General features: G+C 37.9%; 1 protein-coding gene across 2 annotated transcripts in view; it reads left to right on the forward strand.

The window, feature by feature from the left end:
* CSMD3 (CUB and Sushi multiple domains 3) overlaps positions 1–21,789 on the forward strand; it is an 886,927-nt gene that overhangs the window by 394,542 nt on the left and 470,596 nt on the right. For both annotated transcript variants that reach the window (XM_059671887.1, XM_059671888.1), the window contains one exon: positions 16,351–16,472. In XM_059671887.1, coding sequence (XP_059527870.1) covers positions 16,351–16,472 — 122 coding nt within the window. The remainder of the gene's footprint in view (positions 1–16,350; positions 16,473–21,789) is intronic.

A 21,789-nucleotide genomic window follows, 5' to 3' on the forward strand; every position in this document is an offset into this window, starting at 1 on the left:
CAGTTAACTGCCAATCTTAGTTGGCAGTTAATTTGCATATAGCCCTGATTAGCCAATGAAAAGGGTAGCTCGTACGCCAATTACCATTTTTCTCTTTTATTAGTGTTGATTCTTCAGCAGTGATGATCTGTCAGGTTGTAAGGACATATCAAAAGACTGGCATTTTACACTGGAGGTCAATGATAAAGGAATTCTGGCCTGAAGAATTATCTTTGGATATATCCTCTTACAAGACTGTCTGGAGGTAGAGAGGGAGGGCAGAATCAGAAAGACCTCAGCATACTTGGAGTATTCTAGTTTAAAATTACTTCTTTAAAAAGGAGTTGATAAAGACTTTACATCTATAATGAATACTTTTATATACACCTTTCTTTTTTCTTTTGAGGAATTCCAGGTTATCAGTTTCACAGGACCAACATAATCAACACAAATCTTCTTACCTGCTCATAGGTCAGTGTGAAAATTTCCCAGGCAAACATCAAATCATTGAATAAGGTTTGCAAGGTTCAAATTAAATACAAGAAGGCAAAAGGCACTCATTTCCATAGGCACTGCCTGGAAATGCCTGGGCAGATTGAGATCTAGAAATAGACTGACACTAGGTCTGCGGGAGTCAGTTCATCTGAGAAAGCCCAAACTTCCTCTTTTCAAGTCCCTCGGCGTTTCTTGAGCATACCAGCCAAATCTCTGTCTTTAATGATTTGGAAGTGTGCCAGCTCATCTCTCCTCTGGACTTGGCTGCTGAAGAGAGCATGGAGGCTGAGAGCCAACTGAGTCCAGAGGAAATGAATGGCACAGCTGAATAGCATCGGGGTAATGATGGTATCTCATTGCTCTCCAAATCCATTATTTGGGACAGAAATAGAGCAGGGGATTTTCCTGGCATTTCAATTATAAGCATTAGAAGGAAAATGTGGAAAAAATATATATAGGGGCTGTGGGGGGAAAGTTGTGGAGAAAATTCCACAGTGCATTTAACTTTCTCTTTTCCCATTAGAGAATGCAATAGTTTTTGCAAACTAGACATTTGCTTTTAGTTTTAAAACATTTCCTGAATGATGTAACTTTCTAAAAATATTAAATGGAATTAATTTTTGTTAATTGGATGCCTTAGTATTAGAGTTTTAATGAGGGAGGCAATGTGGCCAATACCTCTCTCTAGTCTACACATCCCCTGTCTTATTCCGGTAACTGTTGTGGTGACAGGTAAGTATTTTGCAGGTGCACTTGATCAGGCCTCTCTCTCTGCATCTTAGTGTCTAACCTGGGGCCTCTCTGACACGGGGCCAGGACATATATGAACTGGCTAGGCGTCTACACAGGTACCACCAGACACTGTAGAGGAACTAATGCTTTAGGAATCTACCTGTGATCTTCAAGGAGATAGGAGCAAAGAAATGCATCCTTCCTCCTTTCTTCTGCAGTTTCTTCTGCTATTCTGAGAGGTATTTCACCAGAAGTCTCTATGGGGGCTAATTCCATAGCCAATAGGATAACACATCCTTGTATTGATTTCCCAGCATTTCAGGCCTGTTTCACACCCAGCTTTTGCTCATTTCTGCTTCTGGAGAACATATCACCAGTTAAACCTCTCACATGTTAGCCCTTGTTTCAGGCATAGTTTCTGGGCAACATATTCTAAGATGTCACTTTGTGGACTCCTTCTTTGCCCCCCCCTCTTTGACTCTCAGTCAACATCAGGGTAATGATGGTATCTCATTGCTCTCTAAATGAGATACCATTATTGATAGCTCCAATCAATCCCCACTCGGCCTTTGACTCTGGGTCATATAATTAGATTACCCATGTTTGGAGAATAATGAGAAATTTATATCCCTAGAGAATTATCCCATAGGACACTTAGGCTAGCAAATGCCTGTTTCATGCTCCCTTGGTTCAATGGATGGTCCTAATTCCAAAGGGAATTCAGACATTTTTCTAACCCACATGAGCATTGTATGTGCTACTCTCCAGGGAATGGCACACTTGCTGATATGTTTATAGAGCATAGACGTTGAAGTCAATCTCTTCACAAAATTTATAGTTGTGTTGTAGATGGGCTTGGTTTCTAGTTTTATGTTATTAGTGTTTTGTTTTGTTTTGTTTTCTCTTCTGTGGTTATATATTTATATATACACATAGAGGGAAATAGCAGGTGCTGAAATAATTTACTGTGACTCACTACCTAGTTGAAAATGTCACCTAGCTTCCCACCCAGCAGTGCATTATGTACACATTTTGCAGTGACAAACAGAATTGTATTACCAGGTAGAACACTAATGGTTTGAATTGACTTATGGACTAAATAAGTGTGACTTTATTATTGTCTCTTTTTTGGTGAGGGTTTACATGCTGTGGGAAGTTCTTGATAATCCTAAGTTCGTGGATAGTGAGGGTTGTTTTTCCACATAAAGATTGTTATCAAACTGTCTTTTAGTTTGGACTGTTCATCCTTTGGAGGCCAAATGATTTTTAAAATCTTATTAAGTGTACTATCTATATAGTAAAAATAATATGCAGAAAATGTGGAAAGAATTATGTATTACCTATGTATAAGACTTTATTCTTCTAGGGATTAAGGAGTGTTTCTAAGTATTGAAAATAAGAAATGTTTTCATGTATTCAAATATGAAAAAATTGACATACTATAAGTGCACATAAGTAATGGTATACTAGTATTTATATTATGAATATATTTATAGATGCAAATAAAAAAGTTACAGTGGCAAGTTAGAACATTTTCTCAGTAATATTTGATCATAATTTTACCTTAAAAGTAAACCAAAAATTGACAATACTATAACAAATATTTAAAAGCACATTAGATAAGAACTTATACTTTGACATGTAGCTGCTGTGAATTCAAATAAATTTGTGGGAGTAATTTAAATTTCTACTCTCAGTTACATTCTTTATAAAATTCAAATAATAATAGTAAATCTTAGTTATTATAGAAACTAACACTAATATAGAGCTTACTATTTGCTAGACAAGCTTCAATTATATCAATTCACTTGATCCTCTCAACAAATCTGTGAGAGACTAAGCTACCATTTCCCTCTTACAGATTAAAGAACTGAGGCACAGAAAGAGTAGGTGATTCACTGTAGACAAACTGTAGTAAACAGTAGAGCCAGGATTTGAACCCATGCAGTCAGGCTCCACTGGCTGAGCTACATTTCTCAAAAGTGCTATTTACCTCCTGGGTGCTGTATTTTGTTGTTTTGTGTGTTTTTTTAATGCTTAAAATCTATAAAATAGAGCGTTATACAGTGCCTGGCATATAGTAAATCCTCATGATAAGGTTTTTGTTACTGGTGTTTCTTAGATTAATGTAACGATGCCATCCTATCTGACAATTTCTGAGGAATAGGAATGAGTAGTATACACACAAGTGATCTTGACAGTCGGACATTCGGTAGAATCTTCTATTTTGTTCTTGGAAATAATCAATAATAATTGTTTGAGGCCTGGGCTGGGGTAGGGGGCAGGGTCAGGCTGGGGGAGGACAATGCAGGGAAAGGGGGACATATGCAATACTTTCAACAATAAAGAATTTTTAAAAATTTTAAGCATAATTTTTGGCATAGGGAACTAGACTCTCCTATGTATCATCACTTCAATTAGAGGATCATTCTATTTGCTATAAGCAGGAAAAAGCTTCTAATGAAGCCCCATTATTTCGGGAAATGGTTAGTTATCATGCGGCCTTCATATCACCAAGGGTTTGTCAAGCCTATTGGTAAAAATAAAATAATTAGATAAAAAAATTGTTTGCATATATTTTAAAAATTGTTTAGCAGCATCACCAAGACCTCAATTCTAGCCACAAAAGTTCCTAATAATTCATGAAAGCATATGTATAAGATTCAGAGAAAATATTAACATTTGGTTTGGTTGTTGGATACATTTGAAAGAAATAATTTTTTTTATTTCGTTTTAACAATACTGTCAAATTCAGATTTTTTTAAAAAATATATTTTATTGATTTTTTACAGAGAGGAAGGGAGAGAGAGAGAGAGAGTTAGAAACATCCATGAGAGAGAAACATCGATCAGCTGCCTCCTGCACACCTCCCACTGGGGATGTGCCCGCAACCCAGGTACATGCCCTTGACCGGAATCGAACCTGGGACCCCCGAGTCCGCAGGCCGACGCTCTATCCACTGAGCCAAAGCGGTTTCGGGTCAAATTCAGATTTTTAAAACATGCTTTGTACCTCTTTGCTGGGGCACCCTGTACATAGTGTTAATTGAATGAATGAGTGAGTAAATAAGTGAAAAAATGTGTTATGCTCTGTATTTAAAACTAAATAGATCTACCTTTTCAAAAGTAAGTATATGGGGAGGAGGGGTCAATACTTGACTCTTATGCTTGTCTCCAGGCCTCTAGTTTTTACTTTCTTAAACTCATCCTGCGTTTGGCTCCTGGACTGATCAAATTAAATTCAGTCATGGTTAGGTCAAATGTCTTTCAATACCTCCAAAGTATCCCTTTAGTTTTGAAATAAAGCAAAAATCCCACAACTGCCATAGCGTATCATATATGGCTCTCCTAGAACTGTTACTGTTTTACCTCTCCAGCTCCATCGAGAGCAGCGGTTCTCAACCTGTGGGTCGCGACACATTTGGTAGTCGAATGACCCTTTCACAGGGGTCGCCTAAGACCATCGGAAAACACATATATAATTACATATTGTTTTTGTGATTAATCACTATGCTTTAATTATGTTCAATTTCTAACTATGAAAATACATCCTGCATATCAGATATATACATTACGATTCATAACAGTAGCAAAATTACAGTTATGAAGTAACAATGAAAATAATTTTATAGTTGGGGGTCACCACAACATGAGGAACTGTATTAAAGGGTCGTGGAATGAGCCAGGTTGAGAACCTCTGATTTAGAGAATCTCGCCAGCTCAAATTTTAGGTGTTTTGGGAATTACAAAGTTTTCTTATATCCAATATGTTATTTAGTGCACCTTTTTCCCTTTTGCCTGGAAGCCCATCCTGAATTTCTACTCAGTGTTTCTGTGTTGTAACTTTTCAAGAATCAACTCTGACACATCTCAAAGACACCTTCTCAAAATTCCCAAGTTGCAAAAATGTTGCCATGACCCCTTTATCTTTGCTTTATCTCAGGACTTACAACACTAGTAAAATACCTTTTTTTTCTAACTCCACTTTAAGACTTCAAGTTCCTTAAAGGATTCTATCTGATTTCATTTTGGCATTAAAACAGTGTAAGTCAGTGTTTGCTGTTGAATAAATACCTTCATAAAAGAATGATAATAAATCATCATAAAATATGTATTTGACCTTCTGCTAGGAGGAAAGATTGTCTTTATAGAGTTACAAGTGACATTCAAATTTCCCTTAGATACTTTTTTGATGAATTGCTTTTTTCTTGCATTTTCATTGAAACATTTAAATTGTAAACTTTGACATTTTAATTTTTTCTATGTAGGAACATTTCACATTATTTATTTAATTATTATTAAATAAAACTTTTTGAGCATTAACTATGTGTTATACTCAAAGCCATCTTCTTGTCACTAGATGAAAGACTTGGTTGTGGACATAAAGAAACTAGTAGGTAAACAAACAAAGTAAAGTATTAATCCTCTAACATAAGTAAGGATGTGGAAGAATGAATTTTAGCTAACAAGTTAGGAACTAAAAGATAATATTCCAGATGAAGGAAATAGCATGTGAAAAGCTATGGAATTAAGTTAGAGCATGGTACATTTTGAAATTACAAATTGTCAAGTGAAGTTTCCTTCCTTTGTAGATGTACATTAGATAGTTTAACACCCGTTTTAAATTCTGGGAAGGTGCATAGTCTTTTAAAATATTTCAGTGTATTTCTTGGATCAGTAGGTGAAAATTTAATGTCTAATGGTTAATACTCCAAATTCCTGCTTTCTTATTTTCTGTGTTATGTAAATTTTACATAAATTCAAGTAGCCATTGTTCACAATTTCATCTAATCAAACAAGCAACAACAGTGTTTAAATGTATAGGAGGTAACTTGCTCAATTGGGAAGGGATGGCATTCTTATCTTTTAAATCCTTCATCCAGCCAGTTGCTTACATTTTTTTTTTGTTTACTCCTGACTTCCCTATACACCGTCGTCCTGCTCACACCATCTTTTTATATTTTTCTCTTCTTTCTGCTTCCCATTTCACTTCTACTCACCTTTTCTCTTGAATGGCCTCAAGAGCATTATAGTTTCTGTATATATTGCATACCGATTCATCTCATTCTGTCTTACAACATAATTTGTCTAATTTTCTTACTGACAAACATATTAAACTAGAGGTCAGGTGCACAAAATTTGTGCATGGGTAGAGTACCTAGGCCTGGCTGGTGGCCAGGGCCAATTGGGGCCGTCTGGCTGCTGGCTGGGGTCTTCCTTTCTTCTGTGCCGCCCCCTGGTGGTCAGTGCATGTCATAGTGAGAGATCAAACTCCAGGTCTCTTGGTTGAACTTCTGAGGGGATAATTTGCATACTAGGCTTTTATATATAGACTAGAGGCCCAGTGCACAAAAATTTGTGCACTCGGGGGGGTGGCAAGGAGGTCCCTCAGCCCTGCCTGTGCCCTCTTGCAGTCTGGGACCCCTTGGGAGATAACGACCTGCTGGCTTAGGCCTGCTCCCGGGTGGCAGAGGGCAGGCCCAATCCCTAGGTGCAGCCCCTGGTCGGGCTCAGAGCAGGGCCGATTGGGGAGTTGGGGTGCCACCCTCTGTCATGCACAGAGCAGGACGGATCAGGAGGTTGCGATGCCACCCCTAGTCACTCTCAGGGTAGGGCCAATTGGGGGGTTGGGGCACTGCCCACTATCACACTCAAGGCAGGGTCGATAGGGAGGTTGTGGCGCCACCCCCTGTCACGCACAGAGCAGGGCCGATCAGGGGGGTGGGGCGCTGCCCCCTATCATGCACAGAGCAGGGCCCATCAGGGGGGTTGGGGCTCCATACCCTGTCACACACAGAACAGGGCCGATCAGTGGGTTGTGGAGCTCCCCCCTGTCACGCACAGAGCAGGGCCCATCAGGGGGTTGGGAAGCTCCCCCCTGTCACGCACAGAGCAGGGCTGATCAGGGGGTTGAGGAGCTCCCCCCTGTCACTCACAGAGCAGGACCAATAGGGGAATTGGGGCACCGCCCCTGTGACACACAGAGCAGGGCAGATCAGGGGGTTGGGGTGCCGCCACTGTCACACTCAGGGCAGGGCGGATGGGGGGGGGGTTGGGGCGCCACACCCTGTCACACACAGAGCCGCAGGGTGATCAGGGGGTTGGGGAGCTCCCCCCTGTCAGGAACAGAGCAGGGCAGATAGGGAGGTTGTGGCCCCGTCCCCTGTCACACACAGAGCCGCAGGGCGATCAGAGGGTTGGGGAGCTCTCCCCTGTCACACACAGAGCAGGGCCGATCAGGGGGTTGGGGCGCTGCACCCTGTCACACACAGAGTCGCAGGGCAATCGGGGTTGGGGAGCTCCCCCCTGTCACGCACAGAGCAGGGCTGATCAGGGGGTTGAGGAGCTCCCCCCTGTCAGGAACAGAGTAGGGCGGATAGGGAGGTTGTGGCCCCGCCCCCTGTGACACACAGAGCCGCAGGGCGATCAGGGGGTTTGGGCGCTGCCCCCTGTCACGCTGATCCAGGTGCTGGGAGGCCTCATGGCTCCGCTGATCCTGGTGCTGGGAGGCATATTACCCTTTTACTATATAGGATAGAAACCTGGTGCATGGGTGGGGGCTGGCTAGTTTGCCCTGTAGGGTGTCCTGGATCAGGGTGGGGGTCCCGCTTGGGTTCCTGGCCAGCCTGGGTGAGTGGATGATGGCTGTTTGCATCTGGTCACACCCCCTTCAGGGTGGGGGTCCCGCTTGGGTGCCTGGCCAGCCTGGGTGAGGGGATGATGGCTGTTTGCAGCTGGTCACACTCCCTTTAGGGTGGGGGTCCCCACTGGGGTGCCTGGCCAGCCTGGGTTGGGGCTGAGGGCCATTTTCAGGCTGGCGGGTGACTGGAGCTCCCTACCTGTCCTTTTTTCCTTTTTTTTTAAATTCTGGGCCAGCTTTAGCTCTGAGGCTCCGCTCCAGCTATGAGACCTCCGCTGCTGAAAGCAGGTTTCTGGCCTTTGTTTACCCTTCTGTATTTGAAACAATGTTGCGGTCCTGCTGGCTGAAGCCCGGGGTTTTGTTTAGCTTTTATATTTGTTACAATGTTGCTTAGAGTGCAGCTGAGAGGCCGGCAAGGCAGGTGGGGAAGCTTGGCTTCCTCCATCACTGAAGCAAGCAAGCCTCCCTGTTCCCGTCAGCTGCCTGGCTGCCGTTCGCCATCTTGGCTGGCAGTTAATTTGCATATCTCACTGATTAGCCAATGGGAAGGGTAGCAGTCATACGCTAATTACCATGTTTCTCTTTTATTAGATAGGATTGTATTTTCTCTTTTATGAAAAATTTTAATGAATCATTAATTCATAGAAATTATTTCTATTACTAATAGAATGCTCTATATGCTTTTATCCTAGCACACAAATAGGTGATTCAGTGGAACAAAGCAAGCAGAGGGAGCACTGTATACATAAACATGACCATCATGACTAGGGTAAATTACTAACAACCAAGAACTGTGGATGGGTTAGGAAGGAAGAATTTGCTTACTTTTTTTTCCTTGACAAATCTGTACATTATAGTTCCTCTTTTCAATAGGAATTGAATTTGCTGGGTTTTAATCAAAATTATCTGATCCTGTGCAATCTGCTGTTGCTGATTTTAATTCTGTTCCTTTTATAGTATCTTCTCTGTTTTTCAGTTCCCTGCTTTGGGTTTATTTCATTATTATTTCACATTTATATGCTTCCTATCAGTGAAGACATGGCTTAGACTTCCATTCTTATGCAGATGACAGATGTATTTGAAGATTAGCCCTAATTGTCACTCCACTTCTGACATTTTATCAGCTTCTCATGAAGACATAGAGACTAGAATGTTCAATTAGATGTTATTAAACTGAACTACTTATTGATAGCTCCAGACACTGATGTAAATAGGTTTTATTAATCACCTTCAGGTGTGTGTATGTGTGTGTTTCATGACCAACAATCAACAATCTGAATTTTAATTGACTCAGAGAACATTTTTATACCTGTTATCTGCAGTTTAATAAGAGTTTATTGATATTTAGGTAAATAATTCTGCACTTTTTCAGGTATCTTATATATTATATTAAACAATTGAAGTAAAATATGAACAAAATGGAATTCTAACATATTAAAAGTGTTATAACCATATTTTAAGGCATCACTTAAATCCACACTTTTGTGTGTGGCTTGTTATAAATTCCAAGGTAGAATTTCAACATATAATGTAAATAAAATTGTGTATGACTTTCAAAACTACTAGGAGTTTACATCCCAGAAAGAAAGTACAAGAAAAAAGATGAAGGGTAGTTGAACATAGGCCTTCAAAACATATGCCAGATGTCATGCAGAAAGATTAATATTGTGATTCAATCCATAAATCTGTATCTTTTTAATGGGATTCTACTCTCTGTGTGAAAACTTCAGAGTTCCTATTTATGTCCATTAAGAGAGCAGACACTCTATTACTGGTGCTGTTCTTCTCACATGTCCTATTTTCCTTTGTCCACTTTGATAGTAGGCTTCTACCAATTTTTATTAAACTTTTTATTAAATCTTTTTTGATCTGAGTTGGAAACTTCCCAACCCTTTTCATTTTCTGAGCATTTCCTCCCTTCCTACATTACTAATCTCTTCATTAAAAATATTTTGCTTTAATTTATAAAGTATTTTTTACCACTTTGGAAATATTTATTTTGTTTGAGCTAATAGATCTTTTGTACTTCCTATGACTTCTGTCTTAGAAATTATTTACTTTTCTAAACCAATATATTTTCTCAAAGTCCTTTTTTCACAGTGCATTGTTTTGTATTCAAAACACATTCATCTGCCAGCACGGAATGATTTTTTTTCTTAGAATGTTCCTAAAGCTTTTCAATTTAGCCATCTCTAATAGTAATGATCACATGCTAATTTTAAAAGATAATGTCTCATGAAATGTTGCCATGGAAATGGAAACTGGGTCGTTGTGTACAAGTTCACTCCAATTTGATTAGAATGAGTGTTGTTTATAAGGTTTCTACAAAAGCCATAGGAAAAAGACTACCAAGCTACTCTGAGAGGGGGATGGGTGAGGGGCCAAATGTAGAAACAAAACGATTAATTTTCTATGTCACTTCCTACGAATAGCCTTTCCTGAACTGTTATCTAATTCCATAGCCTTTCCTGATCTATTTACTCTCCTAGCCTCTTATAAATCCAACTCTATCTACTAGTTTAGTATTTCTCTTTTTTGCTAGACTATGATGTCCATCATCAGGAACCAATATTTATCCATTTTGGTCATTTCATATTTGTCCCTAACAATATTTTACCTTGCCATTTCCAATATCCAGCATAGTGTTTCAAAGAGAATTTGCACTCACTTAATGTTTGTGAAATATGTAAATTTGTGGAATAAAAGTTCACAGCATTTAACTTTTATAAGTGAATTAAACGTATATTATCTAATATTGGGTAGGTAGACTTTATTAGAAAAATATACATTGAAATATAAACATTGATTTTTTTCCCCAGTGAACAATTTGACTTAATATTTCACTGAATAAAAATTCTTATCTATTAGGTCATAGTTTTTAAGTGTAGAACATATTTGATCAATAAACAATAAAATAGTAGTTTATGTCAGCTTATATAATAATAATATATGCTATAAAATATATGATAAAAATCTTAATATTAGTTTATATCATAGACATAGTGTTTTAAATTCTAGATTCTTATTGAAATTTACAAAGTATAATAATTCTGATTCTCTTAAACAACCAACCTTACTATTTATAATAGATAATGTGCTAGCCTGGAATACAAAATAAATTTACATTTTTAAAATTATAATTAAGTCACTGGGAACACTGTTACCAGTCTCTTCCTTTTCCCTCTTGGGCTTCACTCAGTCCCAGAAGACATTCTTTTCCCTCCTGGAAAGAAAATAAGTAATTAAAAGTCATCCCCCCAAATTCCACATCGTGCTTTAATTGAATGTCATGATGAAAACACAAGCATGTTGCAAAGTGTAGATGGTAAGAAATTGGTGCATGGGCAAAGAAGGATTAGGAAGAAATAGTGGGTAGCACCTGCACTAGCTCATCTCTATGAGACCAGGGATAATTCCCTTTTACGTCTAGAAAGTAGCCACGCCATGTCTTTCCGTGTTCAATTTCCAAGGACTAATAGAAGTTGTCCATCATCAGGGACCAGCATTTATCTACTCCTGGTAATTTCATATTTGTCCTTAACAATATTCTCTGTCCTGCCTTACAAGGCCCCATTGGAAACCATTGAACAACTAAGTCTCTTATTGGGATATTTCCCGGGATATGAGCCACTCTCACTTGACACACTTTATAAAATCTGTGCTGTTCATGCTTATTTATTATTACATACTTATAACTTATTAAACTATCTAATTTCAAGGTACAAGTTAGATATTCTAGAAGAAATAGAAACCCTACTTAGTTAAAATTAGTGTCACCTGCTTTGTCCACCACCTTTTGTGTAACTGAAGAAATATGGTTTATTCTACGGCCAATGGCTAGTTTTTCTCAGAGGAAATTTAACACTATTACTTTTTTTAATCCTAGTCCCTGTCTAATGAGCAATAAAGTAACTGTGGATATTGGAAGATAGAAATAGGAATACTTTTGCTAAGGGGAAGATCACAATGTTTCCCAACTCACAGGTGAAAAAATAAAAAGAAAAATTATAAATACAACTGAATTCAAATTGATTTTATAGTGGATCCATTATTTAAAAAATATTTTTATTGACTTCATAGAGGAAAGGAGAGAGAGAGAGATAGAAACATCAATGATGAGAGAGAATCATTGATCGGCTGCCTCCTGCACACCCCTCTCTGGGAATTGCGCCCAGAACCTGGGCATGTGCCCTGACCCAGAATAGAACCATGACCTCTTCATTCATAGGTGGATGCTCACCATGGAGCCATGCCAGCCAGGCTGGATCCATCATTTTCCATGTTTTATATGTCATGAAATAATTTTAATAACAATAAGGCTATTTTTCTGAGGTAGTTAATGCCTCATTGGACAAAACATAACTTTTTATTGCTCAACCCAGAATTATGGAAACTGTCTAATCATCATATATTATTCTCATAGTGGAAGGCTCTCCAAAATTTGCAATACTTATATCAGCTATTGCCTGTTTGTGCTGTTGCAATATATTAAATGCGTTTACATATGCTAATTTGGAATAGTCATAATGATAGGTAAAAACAAAAAAGCAAACAAAATATAATTTCTGCGGAATATTATGGCATTAGCTCAATTTCTTAAAACACACAAACATGTAAAAAAAAAAACACCCAAAACCACAGACACAAAAAAATAACAAGTTCAGACAGTGTGGCTCAGTTGGTTGAGCATCCTCCCATGTACCAGGAGGTTGCTGGTTTGATACCTACTCATGCCCAGGTTGCTGGCTTGATCTCCAGTAGGGGGCATCCAGGAAGCAGCCAGGTGATGTTTGTCTTTCTTTCTCCCTCTCCCTCCCTGTCTCTAAAATCAATAAAAACCTATTTAAACAACAACAAAGCAAGATGTGTGTAAAAGCACATACACCTAAAAAAGGAAAATGTCTGTAAAAATAAAACCTAACTTTTTGAGTTGTTACTCTTTGGTTTGGATGACTGGAATGAACAGGAAGAATAACATATTTACAGGTGATTTTTACCTGTCATGTTATGAGGACTTTTTTTCTTTATTTTTATATGAAAGAAAATCATTTTCAAAAGGGAAAACTTCTCATTCTGAAACATATTGATAAGGATTCCTTATCAGCATGTAGAGAACACTTATTTTGCCGTGTATTTAAGAGCTGTGTCAAGGAACTTGGGTATTCCCATAGTAAACATTCTTGCATGAAAGCCACCTCAGGAGTTAATGAACAAAGATGATAAGCAAGGCCTTGTCCACAGTAGACTGTAAGTGTATATTGCATTTTAGAAAACGAAGCATGCCATAGAATTACTAAGTAGTAAGTGCCACTCAATGAAGGTCTGTGTCCCATCAGAAAGCTCATTCTACTAATTTCAAACTAATCATTGGATTGATGTAATTTTGTGTTACTATAAGTTCTTAAAATATTTATAACTACATTTTCTATTAGGTCACTAGCACCTACACACCTATTCAAATAATGTGCTGTGGGTACTATTATTCATTGCAGAACCCTGAATGGAAGAAATGGGGACACTTCCTGTAGAAAAAGTGGCACATCAGCAGGGCTTTGTTTAAATGAATATGATTTCTGCAGGCAAATGTAAGAAGGAATATAATTTTAGGCTTTGAGACCATCATAGCAGAAGTAGAAAATTGTAAAGGGTATGGTACATCTAAGGAAGAGCAAGAATTCTTTTCTGGCAGAAGTTGCACATATGGTTGTATAAAATGGCAGGAAATTGTATTGGAAAAGCAATCTAGGTCCTCACAGGAATCATTTTATGTTCTATATAAGCCAGTTTTAATTTAGTAAAATAATCAAATCTGTGTTTTAGAAAGAGAAATTAGTAACACTAGTGAAGATGAAACAGAGAGAGCAACTGGAGTATAAGAAGGATTTAAGTAGCTATTTCTAGTCCTGGAAAAAGATGATATAAAGCAGTGGATATTGAGAGGGGAAGAAGAAAAACAAGATGTTTAGAAGAGGAGTGCATAGGTCTTTAGGAGTATTTATGTGTGGAGAGGGGTTAGATAAGAAAGGTTTAATTAAAAATATCTTTAAGCCCTAGCTGGTTTGGCTCAGTGGATAGAGTGTTGGCCTGCAGACTGAAGGGTCCTAGGTTTGATTCCGGTCAGGGGCACATGCCTGGGTTGTGGGCTCCATCTCCTGTGTGGGGCGTGCAGGAGGCAGCCAGTCAATGATTCTCTCTCATCATTGATGTTTCTATGTCTCTCTCCCTCTCCCTTCCTCTCTAAAAATCAATAAAAATATATTTAAAAAAACCCAAACATCTTTAAAACATTTCATGGAATGTCCAGCAAACAGAAAACCCTATATAATAAAAGGCTAATATGCAAATCGACCAAATGGTGGAACAGCTGGTTGCTATGGCATGCACTGACCACCGGTGGGCAGACACTCAGTTCAGGAGCTGCGCCCTGGTGGTCAGTGTGCTCCCACAGGGGGAGGGCCACTCAGCCAGAAGCCAGGCTCAAGGCTGGTGAGCAAAGCAGTGGTGGTAGGAGAGACAGTGCTAAGGATGTCCGACTGACGGCTTAGGGAGCAGGCCTAAGCCGTCAGTCGGACATCCCCCGAGGGATCCTGGACTACGAGAGGGCACAGGCTGGGCTGAGGGACCCCCCTGAGTGCACAAATTTCATGCGCTGGGCCTCTAGTTACTCTATAAATCAAGAGAGATGGCAAAATTGTTGATGCAGGTTTGAAAGCTATCAATACAGAAGTGACCATTGTAGAAGTGAATTGGATGAACTATTTGGAAAGATCATTAAAGAAAGAGAAAATTGGCCATTAAGTCAATTTATAATTATGCTATTTCAGGGTCAGATAAAAAAAAATAGAACTAGGACACAGGTTATGGAGCAAAACTAATGTTAACAAATGGGGCCAAAAATTAAGAGAGTTCAGGGCTGTGTGAGGGAAGGAAGGGAATTCCAAACAAAGTTTATCATTACTTTCCATTACTGCTGGAGATTAAGTATGTGGAAAAGATGAAGAGATATTAGGTTTAGCAATTAGGTGATCTTTGTTAGCACTGAGAATGCAATTTCAACACTGGAATGGGAGAAATCAGACTAAAATGCTTTCAAAAGTAAAATAGAGGGAAGAAAGTGGAGTAGTGAACATGGATGATCTATAAAATGTTATAGTGATCGCACTTATATGTCAAACCTAAAAAAGAAAAAATCATAGAAATAGAGTATAAATTGCCAGAGGTGGGGCTGAGGGTGTTAGGTGGAATGGGGAGATTTTGTTTAAAGGAAATATATTTCCAGTTATAAGATGAATAACTTCTGGTGATCTAATGTACAGTATGGTGACTATAGTTAATAATATTGTATTAACATATTGCTAAGAAAGTGTAAGAGATCTCAAATATTCTACCACACAAGCACATACACAAATAGTAATTATTTGAAGTGATTATGTTAACTGACGTTATTACTTTGCAATATATATTTATCAAATGATGTTGTGCACCTTTAACTTACACAAAATCACATTTTAATTGGTCAATAGAGCTGGTAAAAAGAGGCAATTGTGAAATATTCAGAAATTGGTGAGGTATTGAGAAGCCTTTGGTAGCTTAAAATCAGCCAAGATGGGACTATTTATATCATGTGACTTGAAAACAAAAAAACAAAACGAAAAAGAGTGAATGGAAGAGAAGAAAATGAAATAGTAAGCATACAAGAATATAAAGAAATTAGGCAGAGAATAGGAAATTAAAGATTTGTAGTTAAATGTTGGAGAAAAAGATATTTATTTTCTCATTACAAAATGACATAGCTTTATTGTTTAAAATTTATAAATCAGACACAAACAAGATAAAATGAAAAGCAATCATTAAATCACCACAAGATATACACTTCAAGTTAAAGAAAAAGGTGGAAGTTAAGACAGATGCAGTGTGGTGACAAGCTCTTTTGTTAAGTAGAAGAAAGAAGGGTTAGAGGAAATATTATAACATTTAACTTTGTGGGACTTTGAATTATTTCCTTGTGCTAACTCTTTGTGCAGTCTGAGTGGTCTAATTCACAGTTATATATAAGAACAGAAAGAGTAGTTTAATATTGATGCCTCAATTTTGCTATTATGTGTCCTAGGATACTAAATAAATATAACTGAAAACTCTACCCTTAGATTGCTTAATCAATCCAAGGTTTTGCTTCTTTCTCTGTAGATTTTTGTTAATATAATATTGGATAAATACCTATACCTTTCTCTAACTAAACTGACCTATTTGCAGTCAAAAGGCATTTCATCATGCCTCACCCTTACTCATCACTAATTTTCCATTGTTGAAAATAATGAGCTTGTGAACTGCAGTGTGTAAAAAACACTCTCATTTTGATAAGTGAATATTACCCAGCAGTCATATATATATCAACACAGTTATAATTGTGCAATTTTGCATTTAAAATCCATTTGCAAGTTATTTCATCGCTATGGTTTTGCACATGGTATATGCTCATCTTTTAAAATGCAATTTCTCTTCCAGTGAAGACATGTGGCTCTAATCTTCAGGGACCAAGCGGAACCTTTACGTCTCCCAACTTTCCCTTCCAGTATGACAGCAATGCACAGTGCGTCTGGGTCATCACAGCGGTGAATACAAATAAGGTAAGAACGTCACCCGTGGGAGAAAAGCATGATCACAGAGCCAAAGACAAAGAGCTCGTGAGGAAAGTGCAGCAAAGAAAATTCATGTCTAAAGTATGATCTCCGCAGTATTTTCTACCTATCTGTTCTATGGAACATAAACTTATCTGAAAAATTTGGAAAAAATAAATTGAAAATATTACAATTCTACTCCCAGTTACTAACATATAATTGACAACACATTAACATTATAAATGAATGTTTTCTGAGACATGTTTTGGAAGTTTTTAAGTATATATTTCCTTTTTAAAAAAAGAAGCCATGAATAATGGCTTTTCACTTCATATCTTTTTTGCTTGACATATTATTCAGGGATATGATGTTTTCAACATAGCTGACTTTCAATGTTTCTCTATGCCACGCGGCTATTTTTTATTATAAACTAGGGGCCCGGTGCACGAAATTCCTGCACTGGGTGTGTGTGTGTGGGGGGCGGGGGGGAGTGTCCCTCAGCCCAGCCTGCCCCCTCTCACATACTGGGAAGCCCTCAGGCGTTGACCCCCATCACCCTCCAATCGCAGGATCGGCCCCTTGCCCAGGCCTGACGCCTCTGGCCTAGGCGTCCGGCCCCAGGCAGAGGGGACCTGCAGTGGCAGTGGGGGGGGGCGCGATTGCACGGGCTCTACCCCTGCCCCTGCAGGATGCCTCTGGCCTAGGCGTCCGGCTCGGGCAGCGGGGACCTGCAGCTGCAGTGGCCCCACGATCATGGGCTCTGCTTTAGGCCCAGGCAAGGGACCCCTAGCTCCCGGGACTGCCAGCTTCGACCATGCCCAGCTCCCATCACTGGCTCCACCCCTACTTCCTGCTATCACTGGCCAGGGCGGCAAACGCACCTGATTCTCCGATCATGGCTGGGGGGCAGGGCAAAGGTGGCCCCAGGGCTGCCTTTGCCCTGCCCTCCAGCTCTCAGCTCCCCCCTGGGTTTCCGGTCACTGTCAGTGGCAGGGGGCTTCTTCCTGCTTTCCCTTTCGCCTCCCTGCATTGTGCCTACATATGCAAATTAACCGCCATCTTGTTGGCAGTTAACTGCCAATCTTAGTTGGCAGTTAACTGCCAATCTTAGTTGGCAGTTAACTGCCAATCATAGTTGGCAGTTAATTTGCATATAGCCCTGATTAGCCAATGAAAAGGGTATCGTCGTATGCCAATTACCATTTTTCTCTTTTATTAGTATAGATTCTTGATTTTAATGTGCTCTGTGCTAATAGAAGATCATATTAGAACATCTGAAAAGGTTGGGTTGTCTTTCTGTTTCACTAAAAGTGACTAATACATCCAGACATGTATGTGCTACAACACTTTGAACAAAATTATAATGCTGAATGAGTGCAAGGGAGGCTGAAAAAATAGCTAATTTTCCTCTCCTCCTCTATCCTGCTTTTCCTTGTAAAAATATAGAGGAAATAATTTTAACCCCCCGCCCCCCGCCTGTGTCATCAGTTCAGTTCAATTCAACAAATGTCTATTTATCGATTACCTTTAAAGTGCAAATTATGGCTTGTTGAGAAAATAAAAAATCATGAAGTACTTGAAAAATAAACTCAGGTTTAATGAACACTTATTAACATGTCAGGTAAAATTTGCAGCACTCTTCATGAATTATTTAATCTTCATAACAACCCCCCCCAAAGGTAGTTTTATTTCTACATTTAACAGAGAGGCTAAATAACTTGCCCAAGATCTCAAACAGTAAATGTCAGAGCTGTGTATTTTATTTTTTTAAAATATATTTTATTGATATTTTACAGAGAGGAAGGGAGAGGGATAGAGAGTTAGAAACATCGATGAGAGAGAAACATCCATCAGCTGCCTCCTGCACACCCCCTACTGGGGATGTGCCTGCAACCAAGGTACATGCCCTTGGCCGGAATCGAACCTGGTACCCTGCAGTCCGCAGGCCGATGCTCTATCCACTGAGCCAAACCAGTTAGGGCAGAGCTGTGTACTTTATAAGATACACAGCTTATCCTATCTATGAGGATATATCTCACTCTAAGATGTAAATAACTTACACTAAGACAAGCATAGAGTGAGTTCATTGTAAAATACAGAACAAACACTTTGAATTAATCTTGCATGGAGATATAAAATCTTTTTGTGTCATGGTAATTACCTGTAATTTTCATCAAAACTTGGCAATTGTGTTCTATTCTATAAGATATCTGCTCTGCTAAATTTAATTTATTCTCATTACTGAGTTACCTGAAGTTTCACAGAGGTTGTCACATTTCCTCTTGTTTATCTTACCTAATCTACCAAACTTTCATCTCTTCTTTTTCTCCCTAAAAGAAAAAAAAAATTCCAATTTATTTTCTAAGGAGGACATATTACTTTCACCTCTTTATACTTTTTTCAAATAGCTGACTGAGGACATTAATTTTTAATCTGTTGCTTTACCTCTATGTTCATATAATGTATAAAAATTGGTTTTCAAGCATTTTTAATCGTGACACACAGTTAGAATTATATTTTACATTGTGCTATTGTGTCCCAGATCTCACACACACACACACACACACACACACACACACACACACACACACAGTGTCACAAAATTATATTTTATCTTACTACAAAAGTGTACTTTTTTATTTTTCTAATTTATTGTAATGTATTTTTAAAATATTGTTCATGCCTCACTAAATCAGTATCACGGTGCACTAAGAAGCTACAACACACAGTTTGAAAAATACTTTTTATAGTTTTGCTTCCAGGGATTATCACAGTAGAAACTTGTTTTGGAAGGCAATTATTGGCATGAACTATAGACAACACAGCTCTCCTAATTAACCAGCCTTCTTGATTCCTCAATAGCTATAATTTCCTCAAAACATTATTGCTCACATTTTTCATTATGTTTGGTAACTTAAAAGTAATCATTGTATTCCAAATGTCCAAAACAAATATATGGGAGGTGAAAAAACTCTGAGATTTGAAACTGGATGGAACTGGTTTTCTATCTGGGCTTTCCCTCTTGGCTAATTATACAACTTTAGGCAGGTCTTTTCCTTGAGTCCTCTGAGCCACAGTTTTATGTGTTTTTAATCCTGTAGATAAAATAACACCATATCATAAAGTTGTTTTACTGATTAGATAAGAAAGTGTGAAATGTCTGGTTCAGAGTAGGATCACTCTAAATGACAGTGATTATCATTGCCAAATGTTTCCATCGCATCAAGAAATATGCTGCTTCTCTTCAGTTATTTGTGAGATGTAACTTACATATTAATTTAGAAAAACACTACATATTGTTTTCTTCCACGTTTGATAATGTGGCGGAATAATTTGTAGAAAGCTGTGTCTTATACTAAAAGTATTAAACATTAAATTATAGCCATTTTTACTGATCATTCTATCAACATTGCCATGAAACTTACTAAAATAAAATGTAATGACTGAGCATTACAATCTTAAAGTAATATGTAATTTTAAGGTTGCTTTATATCCCTTTCACAAGCTTTTGTAAGGGAATATTTTCTTTAATTATAGCATTTCAGTAATGGGTATAATTGAGGATTTCTTCATAACAGCAAATTAAAATATTGAAGTTGATATTTTAAATAATCTGATCATTGAATTAATTATTCTCCTTGCATTAAGATATGCATTTATCATAAGCTCTGTGTGAAATAATTTTCTGTCTTGAACAGTTTCTTAATTTTTATAAAGATGATTTTCCTCAGTGTTAGAGGTGGTCTAGTGACGTGGTTGGCAAACTGCGGCTGGCGAGCCACATGTGGCTCTTTGGCCCCTTGAGTGTGGCTCTTCCTAAGCCTTAGGAGGACCCTAATTAAGTTAATAACAATGCACCTACCTATATAGTTTAAGTTTAAAAATTTGGCTCTCAAAAGAAATTTCAATCATTGTAATATTTGGCTCTGTTGACTAAGGAGTTTGCCAACCACTGGTCTAGTGCATTTGTCTTTAATCTCAAGGTGTACCTGAGTGGCCTGGGCACCATTTTAAGATATTCCACTTTCTACCACTGTCCTGCCTGATGACCCTCTTCTATCTGTTTGCTTTCTTTTATCACTCTCCCTTTTATGACTATCTTGTGCAGTGTCAAAAGAAAGGCACACATTGCTTTTTCAGCTGAAATATTAATATCCTACTTCACCTGAGTGTAAATAAAACTCTGGACATTCAGAGTAAGAAATTCAGAATCACAGCTCCTAAGTAAGATTCCTTGAAAACAAATCCAAACATAGATTCACTAAGATATATTTGAAGGAGACAACCTTATTTTAGCCAAACAACAAACTTATTAAATGCCCCATATCTTTATGTATGCATCTATGCATATAAGTACCTATCTATCTATCATCTATCTATCTATCTATCTATCTATCTATCTATCTATCTATCTATCATCTATCATCCATCCAATTATACATCTATTTTTAATCTATCTATCCTTCTGTTTATCTCTTTCTATCCTAGAATTAGAATTCACAATACATAGAAGTATGTTATATACCAATTGAATTAAAACACAAAGTTTGGCTTTTAGAACAGAAATAATTTCTGATTTTTCTGATTGATTTTATAGTTTATCCATTTTTAACATATAGATATTTTATAGAAGTCAAATAAACTAATGATGCAAGATTTTAAGGGAACTAATATTTAAGGTATTTGTAAAATTAGAGTATAGTAGAAATTGAATTATTTGCATCTACTCACACTTGGAATTTAAAAAAAAAAAAAGGACGCCTGTTTAAAATTGTGTAAGAAAGTAGTTTTCAAAAATATTTGATCTATATGTGTAAAAGTATTTGAAGGCTCTTTAGACCAGCACTGTCCAATAGAAATATAATGTAAGACACATACTTAATTTTACATTTTCTAGTAGTTGTTTTTTAAAAGATGAAATTAATTTTAGTATTCTATTTAATTTAATCCCAATATTATAATTTCAACATGTAATTAGCATAAAATTATTAATATGGTAATTTACCATCATTTTTTTTTCATTCTAAATCTTTGAAATCCAAAGTGTGTTTAACACTTAAGTAGCATCTCAATTCAGATAAGTCCCCTGCCTTATCTATAGCCACATGTTGCTGGCGGCTATCATATTGTACAGGGAAAATATTGAATAGTTTGACTGCTCTTTAGATAATATAAGGTGATGATGGTGACTCTTGAGGAGAAGAAATGCCCCATTGCAAGGGAATTGCCTGAAGTGAAGTTTCTGTAGGGGCTTCATGGAAAGAGATGGGAATCGACAGAGGCAATTCTGGAAGACTTGGGGTTTTAAGATTCTCAGCTTTATTCT

The sequence above is a fragment of the Myotis daubentonii genome, chromosome 17 (assembly GCF_963259705.1).
Source record: "Myotis daubentonii chromosome 17, mMyoDau2.1, whole genome shotgun sequence".
NCBI lineage: Eukaryota > Metazoa > Chordata > Mammalia > Chiroptera > Vespertilionidae > Myotis > Myotis daubentonii.